This window comes from Monodelphis domestica, chromosome 5, assembly GCF_027887165.1.
Source record: "Monodelphis domestica isolate mMonDom1 chromosome 5, mMonDom1.pri, whole genome shotgun sequence".
Taxonomy (NCBI): domain Eukaryota; kingdom Metazoa; phylum Chordata; class Mammalia; order Didelphimorphia; family Didelphidae; genus Monodelphis; species Monodelphis domestica.
Window position 1 is genome coordinate 327,173,361 of NC_077231.1, and position 24,031 is coordinate 327,197,391.

General features: G+C 59.6%; 2 protein-coding genes across 9 annotated transcripts in view; one reads left to right on the plus strand and one right to left on the minus strand.

The window, feature by feature from the left end:
• Positions 1 to 12,696: 12,696 nt before the first annotated feature.
• On the minus strand, positions 12,697 to 23,579 carry PEG10 (paternally expressed 10). Its single transcript, XM_056800942.1, is given in 3 exon segments — positions 12,697 to 17,664; positions 17,667 to 18,738; positions 23,312 to 23,579. Coding segments are annotated over 2 exon segments (1,740 nt in total). The 5' UTR covers positions 18,520 to 18,738; positions 23,312 to 23,579; the 3' UTR covers positions 12,697 to 16,777.
• The window catches only part of SGCE (sarcoglycan epsilon), a 30,130-nt gene continuing 29,585 nt past the window's right edge, over positions 23,487 to 24,031 (plus strand). For 2 of the 8 annotated variants that reach the window (XM_056800949.1, XM_056800953.1), the window contains exon 1: positions 23,643 to 23,826. In XM_056800949.1, the coding sequence (XP_056656927.1) occupies positions 23,742 to 23,826 (85 nt within the window). In that variant the 5' untranslated portion in view covers positions 23,643 to 23,741. Of the gene's footprint in view, positions 23,827 to 24,031 lie in introns of all 8 variants that reach the window. The other 6 variants (XM_056800952.1, XM_056800954.1, XM_056800951.1 and 3 more) reach the window with 6 other exon arrangements.

A 24,031-nucleotide genomic window follows, 5' to 3' on the forward strand; every position in this document is an offset into this window, starting at 1 on the left:
CAGCTCACACTGAATGCCATCCTTGAACCCGGGGCCTCCCCGCCACAAGAACATTTGGTGGCTGCAGGAGGGCCTGTCGATGTCCAGGGAGCGCCTGGGTGATGGGGATGCTCAGCCACAGCAAAGCCTGGCCAGCGGATGGTCCTTAAGAGACATCAACCCTCCGTGTTCCCATCTTTAGTGGCTCCAGGAGGGCACAGACTGTCTTTTGCCTCTTCATGGATTCCCAGCATTTGGCATGAGGCCCTGCACATAGTAGGTGCTTAAAAAGGAGTGACGGACTGGCTCCTCCTTGGCCACCTCTGATTTTCAAGAAGTTTCCCCATTGTTCCACCTCTGCTCCCCCTCTTTCTGCTCTTTCCCATCGGCCCCACCTCTGCTCCCCCTTTTTCCACTCTTCCCCCCCCCCACGGCCCCACCTCTGCTCCCTGTAAACCTTAAAATTTCTTAGACTTATGAATGTTGGAAATTTCACCATTGGGAAATTTCATACTTGGAAAAAATTTCCTACTGATAGTAAGAACTCTATTGGAATGTGAACCCCCTTAGCATGGGAGGATCCTTCTCCTCCCTACTTAAGACTACTTTAGGACAGAAACCTTTTGCTGAACAATGGAAAGGGCTTTGACCTATGCTTAAGCATAGAACAGGAAGTTCTTTGAGTCATGATTGATTTTAGAATTGATACAATAGAGATACTTGGAATGACAGAAGCAGGTCTTGGAAATTCCAATCTCCACCCTACTCAGGGTAACAGGATTTAGGAAGGGCTGCAGCATAGATAAAAATTTAATTATTTGAGAATATGACCTTCAACAGACATGTGCAAAGCCATAGACCTCTGGGCGGTCCTGGGTTAAGCTAGAGCCACCATTGGCACAGGGAAGACATGGACAGTGATTGGTAGATGTGAGAACTGAGGGGAGGGGACTTGGATGGTTTCCTTAAAGATAGCGCGGTCTGAGGAGAGAAGGACGAGGTTTTGCTCTGCGCGAAGTTGCTCTGAAGGAGGACCAGGAGAGAAGGCTGGCTCGGAAGGAGGAGAATTCTCTGGAAACATTTCTTGAAAGGAGGCTCTCTTCAAGGTGGAGCCTGAGGTTGGCATGAGAAGCCTTACCTAGAGGGATCTTGGGTGAGTGATAAAACCAACTGACTGATTTATTCATTCTTATTCCTTTCTTACTTTCTCTCTTTTTCTATTGATTAATCAGTGTATTATAAATTAAATTTCTCTATAAAACCCAGTTGGCTTGGGCATACTCATAAATTGGGAATATATTCCCTGGCGACCACCTTATATTTATATCAACCCAAGACACAGTAGAAACATATTTCAGCGGTCGTAATTGATATATATATATCTCCCTTGCTCCCAAACATTTTAATGATCACATCCCCCTTTTTCCACTCTTCCCCCACTACGGCCCCATCTCTGCTCCCTCTCACCGCTCTCACATGCCTTTGGTTTTCCCATGAGTTTTTGCCCTCTTCAAAGCCTGGCTTCATTTCTTCCAATGTCGAGGCCCAACTCATGGGGGCGGCACGCTGGGGCCAGCCTTGGCCGCTGGCGTGTTCTCTTCCTCTTGGGCTTGGGGGTCGCTGGCTGTCCCCCAAGCACTCGTCCCCCCCCCCACACACACTCTGGTCCCAGCTGCTCTGGGCCGTGCCTGGCCCGAGCCTGTCCTCTCAGCTCCTTCCTATCTCAGGCTCCTGAGCTTGGGTTGGTCCAGGCAGCAGGGAGGGCCCAGGCTGGCCGAGGAGCCGCAGACCTCGGGCCCTTCCGGCTCCTTCCGGGGACCTAGCCTGTTCCGTGCCGCCCTGACCGAAGCTCGGCTGGGTCAGCCAGGAGGCCCCGATTCCTGCCCTCAGGGTCCCTCGGGGGCTCCTGCCTGGTTTCTCTGCATTTGTCTTTGCACCCAGCGGGCGCCCCCTCCCCCCCAGGGTCTGCGGGAGAGCCCCGTCCGGGTCGGGCTTTGGGGCGGCCTCGGTGGGCAGGGCTCACGCCCGGCCAAGCCCAGCTCTTCTCTGCCCCGCTGTGCTAACTGAGGCTGGAAAAATGCCTTCGTGTGGAGAAGGGCGTGGGGGGGACATAGACGGGGCCCACTCATGGGGGGGACATAGACGGGGCCCACTCATGGGGGGGGCATAGACGAGGCCCCTCGTGTGTGGGGGGCGCTCTCCAGCCCCTTCACCGACACTGCCCAGTGGGCACCTCCTGGTTAGATTTCTCCTGGGGCCCTTGGATCGAGGGTGCCCTTTACTGGCTCTGCCGTGGCTCCTCCCCCGAGAAGCCGCTCCCTCCCCTCAGTGAAGCTGTCAGGGGGGCAGGAGGGCTGCTCAGCGGTCACTGCCCGGCTGGGATCCCCAACACTCGCCTCGGGGCAGCCCCCCACATCCTGCAGGCCCTGCAGAAGAGGACCGAGACGCTAGGCAAGCTCTGCATGGCCGCCCTCCGGCGCGGCTCTTTGATCGGCATGAGGACAGAAGCGGAAGATCCTTTTCCGAAGAGGGCGTGTGAGCAAAAGATCAAAACATGCATACAGACAATGGCCACGACCCCCACGCACACGCACACGCGTGGGCACCAGGAACCCGCCCCTCCCCCACGTAGAGATCACTACTCATCAGAAAAACTCCAGGTGGAACAATCCCGAGTTCTCTCGCCTCCACCGCCTGCTGGACGGAAATCCTTCTCCAGCCTCTTCCCTCTTGGAATGGGGGGGCCGCCGAATCAGGGCCGGGGCTGCCTCTGGCCTCTTCCCAAGTGCATCGACTGGCCAGCTCTTTGGGGGACTATCGGGGAGCTGGGGGCGGCGGGGCCGAGGCTCCAGTGCTGGGCTTGGGGCAGGAGCCGTCCGTCTTCCTGACTTCAACTCCAGCCTCGGGCACTTCCTAGCCGTGGCTCTCAGGACAAGTCCCTGGGTGGCTCAGTTTCTTCATCTGTCAAATGGCCCCAGGAGGGCATGGACAACCACATCGAGGAGCAAGAAAAGCTGAAAGAGGGTTCCAGAGTCAGCCTGGACTGCCGGCCGGAGCCCTCTCTGGAGAGACTTTGGCGCCCTCTGCTGGACCCTGCCAGTACTGCAGCCGCCACCATGCTGCCTAGTTCAGGGCTCCTGAAGCCGCCCTGCTCTCAGATGAGCCCCGACCTCCACACTCTTGGCTTCACCGTGACCCGCTGCTGTCCGACCACTTGTTTCGTGACAATCAGGAAGTCCTGAGTGCACATCTACGAAGCCTCAGCCAGTCGTGCGACCCTGGGCGAGACATGTTGACTTCCTCAGCCTCAGTTTCCCCGGCTGTAAAATGGGGAGCGGTGAGCATCAAGCGAGGCCACCTCCGTAAAGCACTCTCCCACCGCCTCCCTCGGGACGGCCCGTCTGCGGCATTCCGCTGGCCCTCCTTCCCACGGGAGCTTGGCGCTGCAAGGGCACGTGCCCAGCCGCGGGTCGCAGAAAGCCTGCGCTTCCGCCTACGCTACCTGGGTGCGCCCGGGAATGGCTCGGCCCCTTTCCCCGAAGGGAGTTTGGCCGGCTAGAGCCTGACCGCCAGGGTGCTTCCTTGTCCCCAGAGCAGCGGCGACCCCCCCCCCAGCCCTTCCCCCACCTTAGTGGGCGCCACCCAAAGAGTGTTACCGAGGCAACGCCGAAGGCTCGCCCGGCAGACCTGAAGAGGCGGAGAACCACCCAAGGTGGGAAACGAAGCACTTGAGGGCATCAAGGCGATTGTACAAACAAAACCAATGCAGCCGGTTGCAAGGAAAGGAAGGGACTAGGAAGAGAATAGGGAACAAACTCCTCCCCCAGAGAACTGGCTCATCCGCAGCAAAACCGACATGTTCCAAGGACAGGATTAGGCAGTTCTCGCGGAAGGCCATCCAGGCCCGGAAAACGAGGCGCAGCAGATGGGCTCTGCCCGGCAAAGCAAAGTGAGCAAGGTGGGGCACCTGTGCATTGTTGGTGGAGTTGTGACCGGTTCTGGAGGGCAATTTGGAGCTAGGCCTGAAGGCTTTAGAACTGGGCCGACCTCCGGTCCAGCAATACCACTGCCAGGTCTGCCTCCCAGCGATGGAAAAGGGGGACCTGCTGCCTTTGGGGAGAGCAAAGAAGTGAAGAGGAGGGGACGCCCCTCGGTGACAGAGTGGCCCAGCAGCTTGTGCTACGGCTAAGGGAGGACCAAGGGGAGGGTTTCAGAGACGGCCCGAAGGGAAGGAAGCAGACGCCGGGCCGCGGTGAGCCGGGGTCCTCCCGATCCCCCGCCGGAGCTTCTTCGCTTGTTTCTTTGGGCTGTGGGACGACTCGCCTACCCGACTGAATGGCCTGCAACTTCAGAGCAGGAGGGGAAGTTTCCTCAGCTGAGGTTGCGGAGCAGGAAGGCCTGAGTGCCTGCGGCCTTGGCACTCAGCCCCTCCCGCTGGGTCCCGCCTTGCTCTTCTTATCTGGGCCCTCAGCTTTTAGCCTAGCGCCTGGCGCAGGGGAAGGCCTGGATTCTCTCCAGTCAGTCATGTCCATTCATGGTCCAGCACTGGGATGTCCGAGGAATTCCGGACGGCCCCATGGCGCCCTTTGGCAAGGTCCAAGCGACTCTCCGGGCCATCGGGCCCACCATCATCGCCGGCTTTCTCCTTGGGTCTTGGGTGAGCCACCTGGGCAGGAGCCTCTCTCCTTGGGCCAGCTGCCACCCATCACTGAGAAGGGAGCCGGATGGCCGCTTCTCGTTTTCCTGCCTTCCCCGGGCCATGTGACTGGAGTTCCGGCTGCTGCTCCCCATCACTGACTGGGCTCTGGGCCATCTTCCCTCTCCCTCTTGCCTGCTATTGGCACTGTCTCCCCCTTCCAGGCCAGGCTCTCTTCTCTTGATAGATGTCAGCTCCTAGAGGCGAGGGATGATGCCATTTTCTTGCACTGAGATCCCCAGAATTTAGCAGATCCCAAGAGCTTAACAAAGATGTTCCTTCCCTCTCTCCTCTTTCGCTCTCCCTCCCTCTGTCCCTGTCACTCTCCTTGCTCTGGCTCTCCCTCCCTCCTCCTTCCCTCTCAGTCTCATTCTCATTTCCTCTCTTTGTGATGCATTCTCTCTTCCCTTTCTGCCTCTCTCTTCTCGTTTTTCCTGTCCATGTCATTGTTTCCTCTCTGCCTCTTCCTCCCATTTCCCTCCCTTTGTCTTTCTGCCACTTCCTCTCCTTTCTCCATCTCTCTCCCTCCATTTTTTTCTCCCTCTTCTCTGCCTTTCTTCTGTTCTTTCCATCAGAGGACCAGCTCGTGTACCCACCTAGTCCATCATCCTGCTCCTTGTCAGGAAATGGAAGGAAGGGAACAACCTACTTCTCTGGGATCCGTCACTGTGCCCCCCCAACACCGAGAGCTCCCCGGGGAACTGTGAGGGCACTGCGCTAACTTCTTTCCGGCCTTTGGGGAAGGAGCTGGGGGAGAAGGGCTGGGAGAAAACAGCTCTCCCCCACAGCTCGGGGCCGAGGACGAGAGATCTAGGCGCAGCGATGGGGAAAGTCGGTGACTCTTGGAGAGTCCCGAGGAAGGAGAGCCAGGCCTGGCCTCAAACGCTCCACAGAGTGTATGGACCCTTTTGGTAACTATCCAAACAGAGGCAGAGGAGATGCTCGAGGACAGAATGCTGAAGACACGTACGAGCCCAGTGAGATCTTGGGGGTGCGGACGGGCTGCGGGCTCCTTTCGACCAAGCCAAGCTCCGTGCCTTTGGTGCAGTGCTCAACCTTGTCCAATTGCCAGGCTGGCCAGATCTCTCAGGACCTTTGTTTGACCAACAACGATCCATGTACTCAGCTATCGGACAAACTCATCCCTGCCAACTTGGCAGGCCCTTCCCCCCTTCCTTTCTGTCTCCCCAATAACAAGGGGCGAGGAAGCTCCAGTCCATCAGAGCCTACTGCTTAGTCTGGTGTCCTTTGTTGTGCTCCCCCTCCCCGCCCTCAGAGGAGCCCGGGTTGTTGATTCCGGAATCTGAGTCTTTCTTCCTCGATGGCCGCCTCTCCTTCTCCCTCATCGCCCATTCTCCCTCAGTCTTCAACCTCCCTTCCCATGCATGTATTTGCTGTGGCCACTGAACCCCAACACAAGGGAAAGCGTCCCTGTGGAGAGGTGAGAAAGGAATTCGTCTCCCTTCCTTCCCATTTAATCAGCCAGGCACCTGGAGGTCCTTTGGGAGGTGCCAGGAGGCACATGCCATGGGGAAAGGAAGTTGAAACCAAAGAGACAGGAAATTGATCCCACAAGCACTGCCCGCGGCCCCTGCAAATTAAGGAACTATGATTGGTTCTTGAGATGGGACATGGGAGAGCCAGTGGGTGGGGAAAATGGCTTATAAAGGCGTTTCCAGAGATCTGAAGCCACATTCTTGTGTCGGTGACATGCTTGCTGGAGACACGACTGCACTGGTGACTGGCTGGAGATTGGGCCCGAAGGAGCCTTTGTCGGAGGTGAGCTTCCTCCCATCAGGATGCCATGAGGGTATTAGCTCTTTCCTACATTTCCCTCTTTCCTATCTACTTTGACGCAATGAAGCCAAGAGCAGCCTCATCACTGCATTTTAATGATCGCCATTTGGCGACATCGCCCGGAAAGGCCAAGGTGGATGCCCTGAGACGTCCCCCAAGCCTAGAGGACGGATTTCAGAACAGGAGACACAATGGGCTGCGGATGGGGGGCCCGAAGGGTTCGTTTGCCTTCCTATAGCTGCAGTGGGACTGCTGGAAGGGAGGAGCCACAAGCTTGAGCGCGGAGCTGCTCCGTTCCCATCTCCTTTCTGGTTTCTCTGTGCTTCGGGGAGGCAGGACTGAGAGGGCTCACCAAGGAGCGGATCCCAGCGAGGAGGAGACAGTAAGAGAGCAGCGCACGGCCCCAAGCCGGGACCCTGGAAGCACAGCCAGCGGGATGGACACGTGGGAGGACATTCTGGGTCCTCTTCGTCCACTGTGAGTTTACACTTGTAGAAAGGGATCCTGTGCTCGCTTTGTTTTGTTGGTGTTCACGCCGGCCGGCAGGCACTCAAAGTACCCCTGCTGGGGCTGGGTGGGGGTGCTCGCAAACCCCTTGGAGAGTTCACACTGCATCAGCCAGGGGTCTGGGGGCTCTTGACGGGGATTTGTCTCTCCAGAGGGAGAGATGTGGAGCATTCACAGGCTTAGCTTGTGAACCTGCTGATGAAAAATTGGCCTTCAGAGGCCTTTGATCAAAGAGCTGACACCTTTGGGGGGCCAGAGGGGTGAAGCTCACAGACACCGCCCATGGGCGCGCAACCTTTTGGAAGCTGTGCTTGCCTCTGTGGAGAGGGGAGGAGACAAGAAGCCACTCTCAAAGGCCCCGGATTTCTGGGGTGAGGGGGTTGACCATCCTCTTGAGCTGCCTCCTGGAGGGACCTTGGGTGAGTGGAGGGACAGCTGGCTTTGCCTTCCTGGCTTCTGGAGAGAGTTTGATTCCCGTTGAAGGTCCTCAAGTCCTGCACAGTCGAGCCCTGGACAGGCTAAATATCTTCTCCATTGTTTGTAGGTCTCTGCTTTCGCCGCCCCCCCCCCCACTACTGAAGCCATTTCCGATTTTACCATTCAAATGCGACCCTTACAACGGGAGGGGCCTTATGAGTGGGGAAGGGGAAAAGTCTGCTTTTCCCGCGAGCAGAGTGGTCATCCTGGCTCCCAGTCACACTTACATGCTAGGCGACCCTGGACAAGCCACTTAACCCTGTTTGCCTCAGTTTCCTTATCTGTCAAATGAACCGGAGAAGGAAACAGCAAGCCATTCTGGCATCTCTGTCAAGAGCAGCCAGGCCAGGGCCAAATGACTGAATGATGACCAGCAGAGGTGTGTTTGGGGTTCAAGCTAAGCTTGGCTAAGTTTTTTTTTAAGCCCTCCCCTTCCGTTTTAGAGTCAATACTGTGTATTGGCTCCAAGGCAGAAGAGGGGTAAGGGCTAGGCCATGGGGGTCAAGTGACTGGCCCAGGGTCACCTAGCTGGGAAGTGTCTGAGGCCAGACTGGAACCCAGGACCTCCCGCCTCTAGGCCTGGCTCTCCATCCCCTGAGCCACTCAGCTACCACTCAGTTGCTCAGTTGAATGAGAACTTTGATATTAAATGGCATGAATTACGTATTTCTGCTTTGCAGGGAGTCCCCAACGGCTGCTTTGCCTGTGGACCCCAAGGGCCGCGGCACTTTCCCATCTGACCTGTGGCTGCAAGCTTCCAAGTGTGGCGTCTCCCCAGCTAGAGGGGAGCTCCCGGAGAGCCTGCCTTTTCTGCGTCAGCCCCCAGAGCTCAGCACTGGGCGGGGCGCACTCTCTAGGGTACCCAGGAAGAGACCCAGCCAGCCTGCTTCAGAGCCAATCAAGCCCGCTGGTGACCTGGCAGGGGAAAGCAGGCAGGCAGGCAGGCAAGGGAAAAATAAGGGAGCATCTGGGGGCTCCGTGGATAGAGAGCCAGGCCTAGATGGGAGGTCCTGGGCTAAGGTCTGGCCTCAGACCCTTCCTAGCTGGGTGACCCTGGGCAGGTCACTTAACCCCTGTAATGGTTATACTGGTGCTTTGGCTAACGCGGATCATTATCCCTGAATTGTTTAATTGGAGTACAAAGAGGGGAGTGTGGAAGGGAAAGAGGTAAGGAGGCTGCCTCGCCTATCCTAACTGCTGACCCTCGCTCCCAGAATTCCAGGCTCCACCCGGGAATCCTAGTCACTCGCCAGCAAGCTGGGCACGATGCGGGCAAGGTCGCAATGCAGAAAAACCCCGGAGAGCTCAGCTCAGCTCACTGAGGCATCAGTGAGCCCACAAGAGAGCCCCAGACTCCAAGAAGCTCCAAAGCTGAAAACTCCAGTCGGATGGTTCAGAGCTCCACGTCGAAGTCTCCCCAAGGCGCCATCCTCCAAAGAAGAGGATCCAGGGAGAAGCCCCCTGGACAGGAAGTTCAGGACTTTTATAGTCCTTTTCCCACGTCCCTTCCTGTCCCTTCCCCACTTTACAGGGACCAATTGCAGTCTTTTAACTTCAATTTCAAGGAGGGGGAGGGCAGTGGCCCCACTCTAGCAGGTGACTTGTGAACTCTCCTACTTGGTGACTGCTAAGGTACTAAGTAGGGGTACCTACTGTGTTTTGGATTGACTTAAAAGTTGCTGATTGATGGGCAAGTTTGATTCCCTCTTCACAAAAGGAAAGCGAGTGAGCTATAAGGGCTTCCACCTCTCATCCGGAAAGAAAGACAACAAAACCATTGGGAGAAGAGAGCAGAGAAGCCCCTCCCCTTTCCAGAGATGGAGAAGGAAGGGGGCAGAACACCCCAGACAAACTCTGGGCAGGCATCAGTTGTGCTGTTGAGCTCTGATGAACTGAGGGTTTTGGTTTGTCTGTTTTTCTTCTTTGCATTCTTATAAGAGGTGGGTTTGGGGGGGGACAAGGGAAATGGAGGGATGGAAGAAGCTTGAAGACAAAGAGAATTTTTCAAGTGTCAATCCTCCAAGGTAGAGAGGACGGCGCCCTGTTTGAGTCACTCTTCACTCTGCCTCTCTTCTGCCTTGGGAACCAATGCACAGAAGGAAAATAGAGCTTGTTTGTTTATTGGGGAGAGGGAGGGAGAGGACTCTGGGAGCCCAGCTTCACGGCATCCAGGCTGCTCCAGACCTACGCCTGTTCGATGCGCCTTGCCTCTAGGAAGGACCACAAGACGATGGGGAGGAAGTGACTAGATTGGGACGAAGGTTCTAGGCAGGGGAGTGAGAATGGAGAGGAACCAAAGCAGGGGTCAGAGGGCTCTGGGGCCAGTCTGGCTTGCCGAGGATGGTAAAGGAGCCCATCTGTGCCCACTTGACCCAGCCAGAGGGGGGAAAGTCCCGTGTCTCCTCCTAGGGCCATCTCAGCAATGGGCATTTGGAGGGTCCACGGTTGCATGGTTCACCTTTGTTTCCTTGCTGCAGGTTTGCTGGAGGAGCAGCGAGAGAGGATAAAGCTCAGCTCCACAGAGAAGAGGGTGAGATGGTTTGCCTGGGCTGGGTCACCTTTGTGAGGTGGACTCTGCACTCCGTGCTCTATACCACACACTTGGTGCCTTTCCCTTTGGAAGCAGGACAGGAGAGGCACCGGGGAGGAAAATGAGCCTGGAAGTCGGGGTGTGTAGCAGGGTGAGGTGGAGGGTTTGCCTGGCAAGTACATGCTTCCCTTTCTCTGGGCCTCAGGAAACCAGACCGCCCTCCCCCTCCGGGGGGGATATAGACAGGCAGAGAGCTCAGTAGGTAGACGTATGGGTGGGGAGAGAGATGCTAGGTGGAGATGGCTGGGAATCGCTGCCATGGCTCTATAGAGTCCTGTGCCTGTAGGTGCACATATGTTACCTCCAGGGACCAAATGAGAGAACGGTGACATGCCCAGCATGCATGCAGGGGGAAAGGAGCAGTTTTAAGGCTTCGTATATGCCAGGGCTTTGGAACAGTGTGTGCAGAGATCCTGCCTAGATATTCATCCAACTATGACAGTGGTGGTGGGCCTACGGCACGGGTGCCAAAGCTGGCATGCAGAGCACTCCCCCTCTCTACACTCACTGAGGACATTCCTCACTTCACCCACCCCTCCATCCAGCAGCCCAATGGAGGCACTTCCTCCCTCCCCTGTGAGGGCATGCCTGGCACTCGGTGGGGGGAGGGGCCCAGCACATGGTCTGGGGGTGGGATGGGGGCAGGGCCCAGCACTCCATCTCTAAAAGGTTTGCCATCACTGACCTATAATGCCTCATCAATATGGCTGTCACCCATCCATGGTCTATCAAGGTCCCTATCTGTCTTGCTTCTTGCTCTGCCCACTCCTCTATCTACCTACCCCCTCCCCCACTTTTTCCGGGTTCCTTCTTGTACTGCCTCCAGCCCATCGCCTTCACGCTGTAACACCAGCCTCTTTGTATGTTCCTCTGAATTTGGAGCATTTTCTCTGGTGGCCCTACCTAGGCACACGTCTACACTGAGAGCTCTCCCTCCTCCTCGTCTCTACCTCCTGGCTTCCTGGCTTTTAAGGCCCCACTCAAACCTGGCTTCTGCCTCAAGCCTTTCCCGGTCTTCCCCGGGCCCTGCACTAACCTATCACCCCTCTGTCTTCTTGGTACACGGTTGTTTGATGTCTCCCCCTGGGGTCCCTGGCAGAGATCCACGCGAGCAGGGGCCCTCCTTCCCCCTCTGGGCTTGCTAGAGCCTGGCAGTCTGTACAGACCCCAGATGTCTACAGAGAAGAACGCTTGGCACGACTCGTGTGTAGGATGTGGACGTGCCCATCTGCGGCAGGGGGGCGGGCGGTCATCTCCATCAGATTCTCCACATTGGTTCAGTGCCAATCCTGGACAAGGCCTTTGGCTTCAGCCAGTTCAAGGACACAATCTCTGCCCCTCCCCCGCTCATGGATCCCCCACCAGGCAGGCCACTCACTCCCTGGAGAGGCTGCCCTACAGGGGCGCTCAGGTCGGTGCCTTCCCTGTGGGTACAGAAGCAGAGTCCAAGCCTCCTCCTCCGAGGCTTTCCTGACCATTTCAATCCCTCCTCCACTCCCAGCCTGCACGATTCCTTGGAATTATTCCTCCTACTTCAAGCTCTCCACATATGCCCGTAGTGAGGGCTTCCTCTGTTCTCTCCAGAAAGGAGCATCTTCCTCCCCTCAGCGACTCAGACCGGGGGACCTGCGGGGCGGAAGGGGCTGCAGGCCGGGCCGGAGACACAAGCCTCTGCCCCGAGCCCTGACCCTGCTTCGCTGGGGAGTTGTCCCCCCCACACAGATGGGGACCCTCTGTGCAGGAGTGAGCTCTGGACGGCTCTGCACAGCAGCGTGCTAATGATGACCACGCGCAGCTGCAGAAGCCCGACTCGAGCAGGAAGAGGGCGCCCTGGAGCCTCTCACCCTTCAAGGCCGCCATGCCTTGCGCTGCCCTGGTACATGGGGGCTGGCTATGACTGGGCACTAGGGATTTGGTGGGCTTGAAGAGGCTCCTTCCACCAGACTCTTAGTGAGCCCACGAGCCCATCCAAGCATCCAGCAAGATTTCATCCAATGGCCTGGGACAGTGGCCACCCCAAGGGAAGGGTCCCCCCAGTTCCGGAACTATTCTCAGGGAGAGTTGGGAGGGCAAAGATGGGACTTCTGGCAGGGATAAGGCAGACCAGGGAAGGCCTGGGGGAGTGGCAGACGTCCCATGCCACCAGGGGAGGGGAATCCTGAGTTCACCAAGTGAGGCTCTACTTCCTGGTCCTCAATCCAGGAATTCAGAGGAGAGTGGGAAGAACCCTGCCTCCTCCCCCATGACTAGCCCAAGGTGACCAGAATGCGTATTCCGTGCCAGCCAAAGACTGGGCAGATGCTGGGCTCCAAAAGCTTGGCCATAAGGGCCTCTTCGGGGCCCTCTGGCCATCATCCCCAGGCCTGGAACACTTTCCCCTCCCTTCTGTCATAGCCTGCTAAGAAGTCCCTCTGGAGCCGCTCCTCCCTGGAGAGAAAGCCCCGAATGTCCATCCTGGAGTTTCCACCAACTGCCTCAAAGCAAGGCATCGTTCTTGGTGCTCAGCTCCCCCCCTCCGAATCTGCTGCCTTTTATGGAGTGGCAGAAGGGCGATGGAGCCCCCTTTCCCTGTCGGTGAGGACCCCCAGCTATCAGAGCCCCGGTCCTAGGCACACGGGACGATTCGGCAATGAAGAACGGCTCACTGGGGTGGTACAGCTTTTGGAAGTTTATTTCGGAACACGAACATATATATATTACTTTTTTTAAACATAATCACTTAACATTTATTTCAATGACTAACAAGCTTTTTGATTCCACCAAAGAAATAGGATTCAGAGAGGAGAGTAGCCCGTGGTCCAACAGACTGAACAGCCATCTCATCATGAATTCCGTCCCTGAACCTCTGGGGAAGCTCCTTCTCTTCTTCCTCTCCACCCCTCACAAGCTTCTTCAGTGGCTCCAACACAAAAAGCCAGGATGATCCAGTTCCAACTTGCACCTGGTTCAACATCACAGGGCATGGTGGGAGCAGTCTAATTAATGGTCGTGGGTCACAGGAAGTTCCTCGCACCACAGAGATGGGGTGCACACGGGGTCAGGCCCCTGCCGAACCCCTCTCTCTTCTGGGAGATGACTGAGCGTGCCTTTGCATGCTCCCTCGGCGCCCGGCATCCACCCGGGCACACTCCTCTGGCCGGCGTCCGAGGGAGGACACGCTTCTTCGTGCCATCTTGAATCCCGATCGACGCTCCTCTGGCGGTTCTGTTCCCCATCAAGGACTCCACTGCTGGCTGTTTCACTGCTGAGATACGATTCACTACGAACATCGACTCCCCTGGACACACCTCGGAGGCCGCCAACCCGACACGAGCACAATCGCTACCACGCGGACACTCGGACAACAGACGACGGTCACCATATCGAGACACACCCGTGACACACGCGACTCGGCTAACTCTCCGACATGGAGAATGGAATCAGTGGCGGTGGGGAGAGGGGGGCGGGGCAGCTGTTTCACAGACAGGAACAACAACACGACCAACACGGATTACACACCGGACATGCAGCACTGAGGAGGCACGCAGAGAGAGCGTGGGACAATGTTTCCGAAGAGTGAAGTCGTGGCCCGACCGAGCGTGGACAGCTCCGTCGGCATTTCGCTCGCTCGTCGGTTCTTCGCGGTAGGCAGTTGGCGACACACGAATGTTCTGCAGGGCAGAGTTTTGGCAATCGTAGACTTTGAGTGGGCGCCAAATCGCGTCCCTGGGCCTGTCTCTGCTCTGTTTGCTGGACGGAGGAAGGAGGGCTCGGGGCAGCCACAGCGCAGCCGGCAGGGTCCACGCAGGAGCCAGGGAGGGTCCAGCAACATTGAGCACTTGGGAGGCGACTGATTCGAGAGAGCAGGCCAAAGTGGCCCGGCGGGGCCCTGGGGCGTCCCGTCACGGCGCAGGGCCCGGGGCTCGCCCAGACCTTCCCTTCCTAGTCAGCCTAAGACAAGCTGGTGGGCGTGGCCCCCGGAGAGCCTGTGGGCTGCTGGGGTGCAGTCTCTGAACTCTCCCGAGGGGGGAGATCGTGAGCAAGGGACGCGCTTGGGCGAGGGGCCGGCGGCCCTTGGCTGGGGGGGCAGCCGGATGGGCCGGGGGGGGGCCGCCGGCCGGACCGCCACACAGGGGGCGGGTGAGCCTCGGGGAAGGTCCTCGTCCCGGTCCTGGGATGCCCCCCTCCCACGACTCCTTTGGTGGCTCACACGGACCGGGTGGAGCGGGATATTGATAGCAGGACGTGCTGGCAGGAGGGGGGCGCGGGCAGCGCGGCCCCCATCCTCGCACCGTAGAATCTCGAACGAGTCTCGAGTGTGGTAGAGCACCCAACAATCAGGAATATAATAGCGGCGAGCCACTGGGCCGGGGCTGGTGACGCACGCCCAGTGCGTGTCACTCAGGCGAAGGGCGGGCCCGGCCGCCGCGTCTTGCAGTGGTCACACAGAGTCACGCATGTGGCCTCGTCGAGCCGAGGCCAGCCCAGCCCCTGGCCGGAGACCTCTGGCTGAGGACAGCCAGAGGACGTGGGTCTGCGCGCTCCCCGATGGGGCGTAAAGGCACGACCGAATGCGCATGAGCACCTCGGAATGAGCGTGTTCCCAGGCCACAGGTGCTTCGTGGCCCGGGGCTCCTCCTCCTCCTCCTCCTGCTGCTGCTGCTGCTGCTGCGGAGCCCCTCCTCTGGGGATGGTGGCGCCCAGGACGGCTCCGCCTTCTACGTCCGGGGGCTCCCTGGGCAATGGGTGGGCCAGACTGGGATGCGTGTGACCTGGAGATGAGACAGAGACTCAAGCCAGTCGGGAGAGGGGGCTCACCTCGCTTCTGGGGCCCCAAGAGCCGGATTGGGAAGAAGCTCCGGTTTGGAGGGAAGGTATACAGAGGGGGGAGGGGGAGGAGGGAAGGAGAGAGGGAGGGAGGAAAGAGGAAGGGAAGAGGAGAGGGAGGGAGGGAGAGAGAGGAAAAAAGAGAGGAAGGGGAAGGGGAGGGAGGGAAAAAGGAAGAAGGGAGGTTGGAAGGAAAGCAGGGAGGAAAAAGGGGAGGGAGGGAGGGAAGGAAGAAGAGAGGAAGGGGAGGAGAGAGGAGGAGGTAAGGAGGAAGAGAAGGGAAGAAGGAAGGGAAGGAAGGGAGGAAGGAAGGAAGAAGGAAGGGAAGGGAGGGAGGAAGGAGAGAGGGAAGGAGGGAAGGGAAAGAGGGAGGAAGGAAAGAGGAAAAGGAGGGAAGAGGAGGAGAGGGAGGGAGGGAGAACAGGAGGGTGGAGGGAAGGAGAGGAAAAAAAGAGAGGAAGGGGGAAGGGGAGGGAGGGAAAGAGGAAGAAGGGAGGTTGGAAGGAAAGCAGGGAAAGAAAAAGGGGAGGGAGGAAGGGAAGGAAGAAGAGAGGAAGGGGAGGAGAGAGGAGGAGGAAAGGAGGGAGGTAAGGAGGAAGAGAAGGGAAGAAGGGACGGAAGGAGGGGAAGAAGGAAGGGAAGGGAGGGGAAAGTGGGAGAAGGGGAGAGAAGCAGGGAAGAAGAGAGAAAGCATCTTCACTGGACAGCAGATCATTGGATCTAGGCTCTGGAGCAAAGGGTGGAGCCTGGGCGGGCGAAGGGATGGCCTTTGTGGACTGGAAGGGGGTGGTCGGGCGCTGGGATTCTGGTGTTTGGGTCCCGATGCTCCTCCGTTCACCCTTCCGAGCTCTGGACGACGACGACGACGACGACGACGACGACGACGCGCCGCCCGGGCTTGGCTGGTCCGGGATTGGTCAGGATTCTCAGAGGGCTGAGAACAGCTAAGGGCACTGTCGAGGACACTGGGGGAGTAGCCGAGGACGATTTGGGGACGCTGGTTGGGAGCGCTGCGGGGTGGCCGGCCCACACAGCGTCTCCTGGCTCTGGAATTCTTACTAAAGGCTCTGGAATGGACACAACTTTGATCTGGGGGGGGGCCCTAGCGGAAGTTGCAAAGGCCACTGACGAAGGGGGGGGGTCTCGGGGCAAAGCGGGGCTGGGAATTCATTTCCCTGCTCTCCTGGCCTGGATGAGCTAGCCGATGGGATGACGAGGGCCAGAGGGCTGGGATGGGCTTCCGGACCTCCTGACAGCCCAAGGCCTGCGGTGTTGGGGCTCGGCCGGGCAGCAGGAAGGCCCGCTCGCCGGGGGATGGCTGGGAGCCAGGGGGGGGGTTCTCGGGGGGCCGTTTTCACGCAGTCAAGCAGCACAGAACCGTAAAGGTGAAAAAGGGCCAACAAGTCCAGCCCAGTCTCAAATGAGTCCCCTTAAGAGAAGCCCCACCAAGCATTTGTCCAGCCTCCATGGGAGTTCCTCCAGAGGGGGCAGCTCCATCCTCCCTCCTGCCAAGCGGGTGTTCACGAAGGAGGCTCCGAGGGGGCCCAGGGGTCCCCGAGGCCTGTGGGGGCGGGGCTCGGTCTGGGGGAGGGGCACAGAACAGGATTCCGGTCCGGACGACCAGAAAGACTAAGGCAGGATCCCGGGAAGAGGGAGACGAGGGGGGGGGCGAGGGGGACCCGGCGCTGGCAGTAGTGTACAGGGGGGCCAGCGGGGGTCTCGCGCCCCACAATCTTCTGTACAGGATGGTGGGTTTTCACAGGCCTCCCTCCGAGAGGCCGGATTGATCTCAGAGCCCTGGACGGGCTGAGCACGGCGGCGCCGGACGCGCCGATCGAGGGACCAGCCGGGCTGCTGGTGCTGTGGTGGGGGGCTGGTGCGGAGTCTGGGTTTGGCAACAGGCCGGGCCGGGCGCGCCGGCCACCTCAGCGCGGGTGGGCCGTGACCAGGAAGGGGATGAGGCACAGCTTGCCGCCCGCCTCGCGGCCCAGCACCGACCAGGTGGTGTAGCCGGCCGGCGAGTGGCTGCGGTAGATGGGCGCCGCCTGTAGCTGGTAGAGCACGAAGGGCGCGGCGGGCGGTGGGCACTGGCTCCACACGGCCACGGCCCCGGGGCCGTCTCCCAGGTAGAGCTCGCCCACCCTCTTCAGGAGCACGACGGGCGCTGCGGCGGCGCAGCACAGCCACTTGGTGTTCTTGGCCAGGAAGTCCCGCACGGCCAGGAGCTCGGGGTCGGCGGCGGCGGCGCAGGGGCAGCCGCAGGGCGCGGCGCAGGGCGCCGGGGGCGGGGCCGGCGGGGGCGGGGGCAGCTCGGGCGGGCGGGGGGCGGCGCGGCAGTGCCGCTGGCAGTAGTCCGAGTCGAAGACGATGGTGCGCGAGCTCCACACGATGGAGGGGTTGTGCTGGGCGAGCCAGCGCACGCCCAGCACCACCGGGAAGAAGGGCGACTGCGTGACGTCGAAGGAGAGCCGCTCGCGGTGCTCGCCGATGTCCACCAGCAGCTCGGGCGTCTCCTGTGTGACGGGGCCCGAGGCCAGCGGCCGCCCGTCGATGGCCTCCACCAGCACCGGCCAGTACTTGATCTGGACGGGGATGCCCGTCTGCGCCACGTAGTCCTGGTCGATGAAGTTGCCGGAGGCGCCGGAGTCGATCATGGCGCGCACGGCGCAGTACGAGCCGTCCGGCAGGTGCAGCGTCAGCAGCAGCTGCAGGTGCGAAGATGACGCGTCATCTGGGGGGGACCTTTCTGTTTCCGGCCCGGGCGCTGGGGGTCCCTCTACAGCGGGGCCGGGCAGTTTCCCACCCCGGGGCACTTGGGCTTCTTGGACGGGCAGCTGTCCACGTAGTGGCCGGCCAGGCCGCAGTACATGCACAGGTTGAGCCGGAGGCGGCGCTCCCTCTCCTCGGCCGTGAGCTGGGGCCGGGCCGGGGGCGGGCCGGCCTCGGGGGAGGGCGGGGCGGCGCCTGCGCGGCGCGCGCTCAGGCGGCCCTCGATGCGCAGGCACTGGCTGATGAGGGCGGGCAGCGAGCGCGCCAGCTCGACGCGCGCCAGCTCGTCCTGGATGGGGTCGCTGAGGCCCTCCAGGAACTGGTCGATGAAGGCCGGCTCGTTCCAGTCCAGGTCCTGCGCGCACAGGCGGAAGGCGCTGGCGTAGTCCAGCACGGAGCCGGGGCCCTGGCGCAGGCGCCGGATCTTGCGGTTGGCCGCCTCCTTGCGCTGCGGGTCCTCGAAGGCCTGCTTGAGCTCGTCCAGGAAGGCCTCGTAGTTGTGCAGGAGGGGGCTGGACTCGAGCAGGTAGGGCGTGGCCCAGCGCGCGGCCCGCCCCTTCAGCAGGCTGGCCAGGAAGCAGACGCGCACGTGCTCGCTGGGGAAGTCCTCGGGCCGCAGCTCCATGTAGAGGCGGCTCTGCGCCAGGAAGCTGGGCAGCATCTCGGGGGTGCCGTCGAACTTCTCGGGGAGCCCCACCGGGCACTTGCCGCGCGGCGCGCCCGACGGCCCGGGGCCGGCCTGCAGCTGCCCGCGCAGGCTGGCGTTCTCCTCGGACAGCTGCAGCAGCTGGCTCTGCAGGCTGCTGTTCTCCTCGCTCTGCTGCAGCAGCTGGGCGCGCAGGGCCTGCACCTCCGCCGTGAGGTCCTCCATCATGCAGCGGTGGGCGCTGCCGGGCATGCTAGAGGGCGCGGGGCTGGGGGAGGGTCGCTCAGTGCCCGCCGGCCAGGGGCTGCCCCGGCCCCGGCCTCGACGAACCCGACCTGGCTCTGAGCGCGATTCACATCCTCTGGCCGGGGTCCTCCTCTTCCTCCTCCTCCGGGGAGCCCTCCCCCCCACCCCGGGGTGGGGGGTCTGGTGGGGCGCCACCCCCAGGCGCGGTGGTCTGCTCCGAGGTTCCTGCCATGAGGGAGACAGAGCAAGCGTCAGGGGGACGCGGGGGAAGGGCGCAGCCAGGAGGTCCTGGGTTCAAATCTGGCCCGAACCCCGCCCCCCCCCAGTGGGCTGCCCCTGGGCTCAGGGAAGGTGAGGACTAAAAGGAGGCGGAGTGATGGGGAAGGGGCTGCCTGCAAGGCAGGAAGGATAAGCGAGGCGGGGCGGGGCATCGGAGGCCAGATGGTAACAGTGATGGGGGGTGGGCTTGGGGGCCGATTCCAGAGGACCAGAGCGATTGCGATATTTGGGGGGGGCAGAGAGTCATTTCGGAGTTTGAGGAGTCAGATTTTTGGGGGTTGGTTCTAGATTACTGAAAAATGGGGAGGGGGTTTGAAATCAGAGGACTGACGTATGGGGGGCAGATCCTAAATTAGGGGGGTTAGGAGAGAACTTTTTGTATGGTCTAGATTGTTGACCATTTAATGGGAATAGCAACCAGAGATCTATCATGTGGGGGAGGGGTGATTTTAGAGGAGGGATTGGGCTATTCTGGGGGGCAGATAGTAAATTGGGAGGGATTTGGGGGAGAAAAGATAGTTTTGGAAGATCAAAAATTATTCAAAAACGGGGAGGGGGTTTGAAATCAGAGGACTGACGTATGGGGGGGGGTGATTCTAGAGGACCAGAGTGATTTGGATATTGGGGGAGGCAGGTTGTAAATTGGGAGGGAGTTTCAAGAGATATTTTTTTGGTAGGATTTAGAATATTGAAAAAATGAGGAGGGTATTTGAAATCAAAGGTCTGAAGTATTGAGGGTGAAGTAGCCCCCCAAAAAACAAAGATGGAAAAATTAAAAATAAAGCAGACCCCTGTCTGCATTTTTAGGGGACCGACCTGGCTTCACTTCCCTCCAGGAGATCAAGCTGTTTAGGCACATAACAAACTGGTTTCTGCTTAGCTTGGGTGGCAAGAGACAAAAGAGGAATTTCAGGAATATCAAAGGGCCAGCGAACTAACATTTGGCTAATAAAGATAAGCACCCCTTGGATAACAGCCCCCTCGTAAATCTAAGAATTATCCCCCCATCTCGGACCCCACATTCCTGTGTTAAGGTTTGTTTGTTGTCAGATAAGAACTCTGTAATGTATATAATCTGTTCCTTAATGTCAAACCGCATAGTTTTCCATTAGGGAATTCTGCCCCAGCTGGTAGATTCTTTCTCTCTTTTATTAATAAATTACGGTTCCAATAATTGAAATTCTAGGTGTTTGAACTCATTTGTGAAGTGTCCCACTTTGGGGGGAGGTTGATTCTAGAGGACCATGTGATTAGGACATTCTGGAGGGGACAGGTTGTAAATTGGGAGTTTGAGGAGTCAGATTTTTTGGAGTTGGTTCTAGATTATTGAAAAATGGGGGAGGGGATTTGAAATGAGAGGACCCGAGTATGAGGGGGTGATTCTACAGGAATAGAGTGATTAGGATATTCTGGAGGGGCAGAGAGTCCATTGGGAGGGAGGTTGAGGAGTGAGAATTTTTCTTTGCCAAGTCCCAGATTATAGAAAAATGGGGAGGGGATTTGAAATCAGAGGACTGACGTATGGGGGGCAGATCCTAGAGGGCCAGAGTGATTAGGATATTCTGGGAGGGGCAGATCATAAATTAGGGGGGGAGGGTTAGGAGAGAACTTTTTGTATGGTCTAGATTGTTGACTATTTTGGGAGGGGATTTGAAATCAGAAGGCTATAGTATTGGGAGGGGTGATTCTAGAGCACAAAGCGATTAGGATGTTTGGGGGTACAGATGTTAAATTGGAAAGGAGTTTGGGGAGAGAGGATAGTCTTAGAAGGTGAAAAATTATTCAAAAATGGGGAGGGGATTTGAAATCAGAGGACTACTCTTTAGGGGAGGATCCTAGAGGTCCCTAGTAATTTAGGATATTTCGGGGGGCAGATAGTATAATGGGTTGGAGTTTGGGGAAAAGGATTCTTTTCAGGGGGGCTAGATTATTCAAAACTGGACAGGAGATTTGAAATCAGAGGACTAGAGTATGAAGGGCTGGTTATGATGGGGCTGATTCTAGAGGAACAAAGACATTAAAATATTTTGGGGGGCAGACAGTAAATTGGGAGGGGGTTTGATTCAGAATTTCCCCCCTATGGTCTAGATTACTGAAAATATTGGAGGGGATTTGACATCAGAAGGCTATAGTATTGGGAGGGGAGATTCTAGAGCACAAAGTGATTAGGGTATTCTGGGGGGGCAGATATTAAATTGAGAAGGAATTTGGGGAAAGAGGATAGTTTTGGAAGGGGAAAGATTATTCAAAAATGGGGAGGGGATTTGAAATCAGAACAATTGTGGGGGGGGCGGATTCTAGAGGACCAGAGTGATAAGGATATTCTGGAGGGGGCAGGATGTAAATTGGGAGTTTGAGGAGTTACATTTTTGGGGGGTTGGTTCTAGATTATTCAAAAATGGGGAGGGGATTTGAAACCCGAGGGCTGAAGTGTTGGGGGGCTGATTCTGGGGGACAGGTCGTGGATTGGGGGGTTGGGGAGGGGCTCATTTCATGGGAGGCCTGCACTATGGGGCAGTAACTGGGCTATCCTGGGGGGGCAGTCAATGGGGAGGGGCTGCGGGAAGGCTCGATTCTTCCCACATGGGGTTCTGAGATACTGAAGGGGGGCTCTAGATGCCTGCAGACTCAGGCAGGTTGGGGTGCTAGATGACCAGAAACGAGAGCCGAGACCCCTCCGAGAGAAGAACCGGGGCCCCAAGTGTCAAGGGAAGGCTTGGAGGTCGAGGCGGGCTGGACCTTGCTGCGGGAGGGGGCGGGGCTGGGGTTCAGTTCAAGCTGGACTAGGGCAGGCAATGGCGCCCCCCTGCGGAAGAGTGCTGTAAAACTGGGGTCTCGAGGTTGCCCAGCGGCCGCCAGTGAAGACTAGATGGGGGAGGGGGGCTGAGGTAGCCTCGCAGGCATCCCCGTAGAGGCTGGTTCCAAGGGGGGGGCGGGGCGGGGGCTGCAGTTCCCATAGGAAAGCCTCGCTTTTTCTCTGGCGTCCGCAGGGGGGGCGGGGGGGGGGCGCCGCTGGGCTGCGGCAGAAATCGGGTGGGGTCCGCAGTGGCGGCGGCCGGCCCACTTCCGGGTATCGGTGGTCCAGCGCAGGCTGACTGCAGAGGAGGGGGCGGGGCCGGCCACTGCGGCTCAGGGGGCTAGGCTGGGAGATGCGGTGGGGGCACTGCAGCAAGGAGCGGGCTGACAGCTCCCCAGGGGCGGGGCTGGCGGCTGGCAGAACGAGGGTCCGCATTGGCCGCTTCCGCATCTGCAGAGGTCTGCAGGGGGGGGGGGAGGCCCAAAGATGGGAGGGGGCTGCGACAGGGCTAGGCTTAGAGCGTCAGAGGGGACGCCCCTCCCTAGTGCGGCACTGAGCACCCAAGGGAGGGGTCGGAGCCCGCGGTCCGCCGCAGCGGCCAATGAACCATGTGTTCTTACCGCATTACCTGGGGCCTTAAGGCTTCTTCCAAAAGCTTCCCCCATTTTACAGAACAGTAAACTGAGGCACAGAGGTGAAGTCTGCGCTTCTGCAAAGCCGCATCGGCGAAGCCACCGATGACGCCAATGCACCACTTGGAGCCCGCCCACCCCGTCCCCTCTCCCCCTCCTCCAATCTCCGCCAGCCAAGTCCTGCTCCTCTCCTCCCTCCCTCACTTCCTGGTCTATGCGGCATTTGCTCCACAGACCCCCCTCCCCTCCCGGGGTCCCGCCCACCTGTCTGCTGCAGCGTTTCCACCCAGATTTTCCACGCAGTTCCAATTTCTCTGCACCCCCATCCCCCCTTTCGGACCCTTCTCGGCTCCATTTTCTCCGTTTTTCAGGGATCTCGCCCGCTCCCCTGGGTCCAGCCGAGGAGCCGCGGACCCTCCACCAATCAATGCCGCCGCCTTAGCCCCCGCCTCGCCCCCCCCTCTTTTCCGAACTTGGCGGGGGGGCGCTTTCCAGCCTCCGCAGCAGGTGTGTAACCTGGTCCTCCGCGCCGCCAAGGCTCTCCCCTCCGCCCTGCCCCTCTCCTATCTGTTCCTGGCATTGTCAGGGCTCCCGCAGACACACGCTCCCCATCGCCACTCACCTGGACACCGCGGAGGGCTCCTTCTGCGGATCCCTGGCTCCGGGCTCCCCCCAAGCGCCGAGGGCTTTCCACGCTCCCCCCCTCCCCGGGGGCTCTCGCCGCCCCTCTCCTATCGAGCCCGACGGCCTTCGGGCAGCTCGCTTGCCGGGCTGACCACCTCTAACCCTGCCCTCCGCACCTTTGTCCAGCTCGTGGGGAGCCCGGACCTTCTGCCACCCTCCCTCCGTCACTGGAGCCCCTCAAAGCCAAGTTACTCGGTAGCCCTACTCGGGCCAGCTGGGCACAGCCCTCCGCGGGGCGCCTCCTCCCCCCTGACTGAAGCGGTGGGCGTCTAACCCGCGCCCGTGGAGGGCCTGGAGAAAGGAGCTGCGGGGACTGTGAGGAGGCCGCTGGCCGGGGCTGGGGGCTCCTCCGACGGGGGCGGAGGCACCGGGGGACTGCCCTGCTCGAAGGCGGGCTCCACCTTACCGACTCCCGGCTCTAGGACAGCCTGCGCTGGTGGCTCGAGGCTGGCACGGGTCCGGCCCCTCGGGAGGCGCCGGCTGGGAGCGGGCGGGCGGGCCGTGGGGGAGCCCAGGGGGCGAAGGCGGCAGGAGCGTCGGGAGAAGCGACTGCACGAGGCGAGACTCGACTCCGTCTGGGCAGAGCAGAGCGCGGGGAGGCGATAAGAAAGCTAACGCGCATGCGCGGGACGGGCTCCGCCCCTCCCCGCCCGGCTCCTAGCGCCTGCTGCTGCAGAGGCGGCTGGCGGGGGCGGGGCGGGCCAGGGAACTGCAATGCTAATGAGCGGCCGACAGGGGGAGCGCGAGAGTAAGGCTGGCCCGGCCGGGCGGGGCTGAGTGAGGCCGAGTGAATTAAGGAGCCTGGGCTGAGCCCGAGCTTGAGACTGACCAGGAGGATGCTGCGGGCGCCCGGAGGAGCAGGCGGGGGACCCTGCGTGGGCAGAAGCTCCGCCACCGCCGCCGCTCTGATTCTGTTCACAGGTGCGTCCGCGTGGATCCCCGGGGAAGGACGGGGTGGGATGTGTGGAGGAGGTGAGCGGCCGGGCCGGGTCCCACCCCGCCCGCGTCCCGTTTGGGCCAGAGGGCGGCTAGCCCCCTCCCTCAGGGAGGGGCCCCGTATTCACCGCTAGCTCCCGGGCCTGGGCCTGGGCCCCTCCCACCCACCCGTGTTGGCAACTGAGCGCAG